At 37.3% G+C, this 5945-nt stretch overlaps 1 protein-coding gene across 1 annotated transcript; it reads left to right on the forward strand.

Annotated features, from left to right (window-relative positions):
- On the forward strand, positions 1 to 3313 carry LOC140880518 (gibberellin 20 oxidase 1-D-like). The gene is made up of 3 exons (XM_073285037.1): positions 1 to 2209; positions 2306 to 2627; positions 2851 to 3313. The coding sequence occupies exons 1-3, from the start codon at positions 1710 to 1712 to the stop codon at positions 3106 to 3108; spliced, it is 1080 nt and encodes a 359-aa protein (XP_073141138.1). The 5' UTR covers positions 1 to 1709; the 3' UTR covers positions 3109 to 3313.
- The last annotated feature ends 2632 nt before the right edge of the window (positions 3314 to 5945 follow it).

The raw sequence follows: 5945 nt of genomic DNA on the forward strand, positions 1-5945 counted from the left end.
CCACGGCGGAACTGCATAAGGCCACCGCCTCCTTTTCCGGTCAGTTGGCAACGAAATCTCGTCAGTTCCTTCTATACAGATATTGAGATGTGCATCTTGATTAATTTAATTATGTATATATATATGCGTGCACGTATATCGATGAATAAATGATTTGAGCAGATTTGTGGTAAGAATTCCATGAAATCCTTCAATCAAATGCAGCCATAATATTTGAAATACCAACACTTGCAGGGAAAGCTGCCCCCACAAAACAATACCTCTGCATTCGCCTTCCTGTTAGGGGCAACTACGCAGGCAATAGCTTGCTTGGTCCACGGTACATGTTCATGTGTAATTCTGAACAGTTTTTGATGAAGTTTTGGTTGATTGTTTTTTGTGTGCTGGGAAAGTTCACTGTCGGTTTGCTGCATTTTTTTTTACCACATGGTCTTGTAAGAGCTAACGAAGGTGCATACTTTTGCAAATGGTTTGGTTTCTTGCTTGAATATAGCTTGTTAACAGAAAGGAGTGTCTGTCAATTGTCTGTTTTCGCCTTCGATTTCGCATATCTAACTTCCACAAATAACTGATCTTCATTAGAACTTAGAAATTATAGGGTGTTGAAATTTGATGCTGCTGGTTTGTGCTTGTATTGACCTATAATATTTCTCAAGAAACTGACTGGTTAAAGTCTTGTTTTTGTTTGGTACGGACTGTTATTGCATTTCTGATGCTTACAGTATCATGGGCGCATACATATATAGTTCTGCTCCTTGTTAAGAACTGGAATCGAATAACAATAACCATTATAATGAGCGTCGTGCGTAAACAAGCCGCTGCTACATGGACCTAGTTGATGGTTTGACAGATACAACGTATGACTAAGCACGGGGTTAGGCCCCTCCATCTTTTACGTGTTTATTCAATGTCTGCACTAAAGCTAAAGCTTTTGTCCTTCTCTAATCTTCTTCTGCATGATGTGATGTGATTCTGCATTTTTGCATATTTCCATTGCTCCAAATTGCTTATCATTGTAGCATAAGACATCCCTTTTCAGTCCACCACCATTGGATCTACTTTTATTGGTCATTTCCTCAAAGCAGAATGTGCACCGAGGATTTCTCATGGATTTCTTCTGCTCCCCGGTTTCGAAAAGCTTAAATTCTCTTCCTATATCGTGTCCATTGAAGGAATTTCTTGCTTCTTTCCTTAGATCATGACTAGTTTATGAATTTGAGTGAAAATGGGAGAAAATAGAAAAAGTTTTCTATTCATGGGGCCTATATAAACACTCTCGAGGAACCAAATCTTGAAAATTTATGCATCATAGAATATAGATATCTCTATTCAACCTTGGTTGCACGACTCTTATTTTCTGGGAAGAACAGATGTTACATTCTTGGGTATGATTGAGGTAAGAATTAGGTGGCGTCAAATCTTGGCAGTCTTTTAAACAAAGGTACATCAAGTAACAGTACTAATTCGTTTAACTGCCAATCATTTGTTAATTGACGCAAGAATCACTACAAAATATAAGATTCCAACATTAGTTTAATAGAGAGCATCCTTGACTTTTCTCCCCACTTGCATTTCTCAACCAATTATACAACTCTTTTCATGTCTTTTTTCACTTCATTTCCCTCCACTTCACTATAAAGTTTACGAACTTTTTCTCCCTTCAACATCCACCTCTTTGCATAAAAAAACTATTAGCCTTGTAAGGCATAATGAAATTTGAAAATAAACCCTTTATCTTTGATGCATCAATCTTGCAACACCAATCGCAAATACCACCACAATTCGTATGGCCTGATCACGAAAAACCATGTTCAGAGCCCCCTCCAATACTTGACGTGCCGCCCATAGATTTGGGAGGATTTCTGTCCGGTGATCCAGAGGCTGTATCTAATGCTGCCAGACTAGTCGATCAAGCCTGCCGAAAGCATGGCTTCTTTCTAGTCATAAACCATGGCATTGATTTGAAGCTCATAGAAGAAGCTCATAAAGGCATAGATTTGTTCTTTGGAAACTCCCTAGAGGAGAAAGAAAATGCTCTAAGAAAACCAGGGGACCATTGTGGCTATGCTAGCAGCTTCGCCAACAGATTCTCATCTAAACTTCCATGGAAAGAGACACTATCTTTTCGTTATAGTGCGGATCCTCGTCTCTCCAACATCGTCCAAAGCTATTTCTTGAAGTTAATGGGTGAAGATTACATGACATTTGGGTACTCATCCAACCAATATATACATATATAGAGTAGCTTCTGTGGTTTGTTGTGTGTAAAATATATATTGATGCATGTTTGATTATTGTTTCTCAGGAGGGTGAGCCAAGAGTATTGTGAAGCCATGAGCAATCTTTCTCTAGATGTTATGGAGCTTCTTGGAATGAGCCTCGGGGTTGGACGAGCTTATTTTCGAGAATTCTTCGAAGGAAATGATTCGATAATGAGAATGAACTATTATCCTCCTTGCCAACAACCTGATCTTGCACTCGGAACAGGGCCCCATTGCGATCCTACATCTCTCACAATTCTTCACCAGGATGAAGTTGGTGGACTTGAAGTGTTTGTCGACGAAAAATGGCATTCCATACCTCCAAATCCACATGCTTTTGTCGTCAACATTGGAGACACATTCATGGTGAGATAAAAAATTCATCTTATGTCTGAAAATTAGTGCTAATTTGATTATTGCGATGGACTCCAAGTTGATAACATAAGAAGGCGGTTTGAAATTTTTTATATCTTCGATTTTGATGAAACTCTTTTTTAATATATAGTTCCATGCATTAAACAATAAGGAGTATATTTTTTGCTTTTGCTTAAAAGAAAACCATATAAAACCAATGAATGAAATCTTGCAGGCTCTATCAAACGGGATCTACAAGAGCTGCTTGCACAGAGCTGTGGTAAACAGTAGAAATCCAAGAAAATCTCTCGCATTCTTCCTCTGCCCGAGAATGAACAAAATCGTGAGCCCTCCGGAACAACTAGTGGATGAAGAAAACCCAAGAAACTATCCAGATTTCACATGGCAGCGTCTACTCGAATTCACGCAGAAACATTATCGAGCCGACATGAAAACTCTCCAAGCTTTTGTGAAATGGTTAGGCGCTAACTAATGCAACAAGGGTAAGTTGGCTTTAGTTTAGAGGTAAAAGGAGGTTCAATTGATGTAGAAAATCAAACAAGGCAACGCATGCAATATATATTTATATAACATAATGTATCTGCTGCATTGAGTTTTGTGTGAGAGAGAATTGTAAACCATAGCCTGTATGTTTGAGATATTGAACAATTTTGTTCATCAATAATATATCTCTCGTCAACGACCACAAATATAGAAATAGTATTGTGTATTTATCAAATGTTCAATAAAATAAGCAAATATCATGTTGTGCCATCAAATTTGAATAACAATGTATAAAATATCATTTTAAAATCTAATTTCATGCAACGATCAACAAAAAAGTTGCTTTGTTAAATTATTTAATTAATGATCGATATATATCATCAAACAGTACTTTCTCGTTATCGACATGCTAAAACGTCACCTCAAAAATCAGACTGATTCATGAGTTAATTTTAAGAGATTGATATTCGACGTAATTTTGTAAAAAAAAAAAAACATTTATTATTAATATATATAAATATGATCGATCCGTCTCACGAGAGCAGGAGACATACTTGTTTTAGTTTAAAGCGGTGTTAGATTTATGTGATTATGGTTTGGATGAATAAATATAATTTTTTGAATAGTTTATGGCCCTAGATTTTGGTGAAATTATATTTCGTAATTATCGAGTATGTAACCAAGGGGGTGGATTACGACTCCATGTTTTTCCTTGTTTATTTTATTGCAATTTTTATTGTAATTTTCGAAACTGGAGTTTTCTGCCACTATTCAAACATCTGGAGGGTCAATCTGCAATTTCGTCCAAAGTAACCAGGGACCAGACTACATCTTCTTCAACAATTCGAGGGCCTGTTCTGCAATTTACGAATTCCTCCATGGAAGCTCCAGATTTGATCGAAGAATCAAGCTAAGCCATTGCTAAGCCTTGGGAAGTCTTCGACAGGTGTCCAACGGTTTCTTCCCATGCGTTGAACATCGATGCGCAGGCAGGAAGAAGCAGGCGCGACCATGGCTGCGCTGCATCTGGAAAATCGTGACTCATTGCTTCGAATTCGAAGCAATGGAGATGTCACGATGGAATTTTCGGTGAGTGGCGTACCAGCAATCCAGGCATCTTCTCATGGTGTCAAGAGCATAAAGTATGCAAACTTAAAAGGTCTATTTATGGACTTAAGCAAGCGTCTAGATCTTGGAACATCAGATTTGATCAAACTGTGAAGGATTATGGTTTCGATCAAAATCTTGATGAGCCTTGTGTCTATAAGAAAGTTTTAGATGACAAGGTGATTTTTCTCGTGTTATATGTGGATGGCATCCTACTGATTGGAAATAATGTGGGGGTGATGACATCTGCTAAGAGATGGTTGGCTCAACATTTTGATATGAAGGACTTGGGAGAAGCAAATTTTATTCTAGGTATCCAGATCCTTCGGGATAGGAAGAACAGGGAATTGCCTTATCTCAAGCTTCATACATTGATAAAATATTGGTGAGATATGCAATGAAAAATTTCAAGAAAGGCCAAACACTTTTTAGACATGGAATTCACTTGTCCAAGGACCACAATCCTAAAACTCAAAGTGAAATAGAATACATGAAAAGAGTTCCATATGCTTCGGCTGTAGGAAGTCTTATGTATGCTATGTTATGCACTCGACCAGATATTTGTTATGTTGTTGGGATTGTTAGTAGATATCAGTCAAACCCTGGACCAGAGCATTGGACTGCTGTAAAGCATATTCTCAAGTATCTTCGTCGAACTAGAGGGAATATGCTTGTTTATACAGCTTCTGAGTTGGCACCTGTGGGATATACTGATTCTGATTTTCAAGCTGGCTGAGACTCTCGTAAGTCTACATCAGGATCTGTGTTCACATTGGGTGGTGTGCCGTTATTTGGAGGAGTATCAAGCAATCTTGCATTGCTGATTCCACTATGGAAGCGGAGTATGTGGCGGCTTGTGAAGAAGCAAAAGAAGCCGTTTGGCTGAAAAAGTTTTTGCTCAGCCTCGAGGTTGTTTCTTTTGCATCAAATGTCATTACTTTATACTGTGATAACAGTGGTGCAGTGGCAAATGCAAAAGAACCCAGAAACCATCAACGTGGAAAACACATTGAACGAAAGTATCACCTAGTGAGAGATATCTTTCAACGAGGGGATGTGACAGTGTGCAAGATAGCATCTGCTGAAAATCTTGCTGATTCGTTTACTAAAAGCTTACCTGCTAGAGCTTTTGAGGAACATATTCGAAATATGGGTGTGTTGGACATGTCTCATTTACTCTAGGGCAAGTGGGAGAAGAATGTTTAACAGTATTTGTCCATCGAGTAATTTTTCATGTATTATGACATTTTGAAATTATAATAATGTTTTATTTATTTATTCTTAAATAAATTGTTTTGAGCAATGCATATGTCCATTGAATTGTTGTATTATTATAAATTGAGTGTTTATATTGTTAAACACAGAAAGATTCAATTTATAATTCAATTCATATTTTTAATGTCCACGATCGGAAAATAAATAGGGACAAATTATTTTGACAAGATCGTTTCAATTTTATTGAAGTCTATCTTTGACTAGGTAATAAAATTGGAGATACATTTTGATGTATTGGACTGGACCACGTGAGAATTGAATTTGAATTGACCATACTAATTCAAATCCACTAGGTTATCGTACATAGCACCTTAATCCTGAGCGGGTAATGAACTTTGATTACTAACTTGAAGTTCTTTGAGACATCAATGAGTGAGATCAGACCATTGGTCAATATATCGATGTTTTGGGAATCAAAATGAAATAACAAAGAACATATATTCG

This window comes from Henckelia pumila, chromosome 2, assembly GCF_033568475.1.
Source record: "Henckelia pumila isolate YLH828 chromosome 2, ASM3356847v2, whole genome shotgun sequence".
Taxonomy (NCBI): Eukaryota; Viridiplantae; Streptophyta; class Magnoliopsida; order Lamiales; family Gesneriaceae; genus Henckelia; species Henckelia pumila.

What these genes read in the sequence shown, in the direction of transcription:
- LOC140880518 (XM_073285037.1), top strand. Translation starts at nt 1,710, where the DNA reads ATGAAATTTGAAAATAAACCCTTTATCTTTGATGCATCAATCTTGCAA. An exon ending in GAAGATTACATGACATTTGG is followed by an intron (nt 2,210 to 2,305) that starts GTACTCATCCAA and finishes ATTGTTTCTCAG; the next exon opens with GAGGGTGAGCCAAGAGTATT. An exon ending in ACATTGGAGACACATTCATG is followed by an intron (nt 2,628 to 2,850) that starts GTGAGATAAAAA and finishes GAAATCTTGCAG; the next exon opens with GCTCTATCAAACGGGATCTA.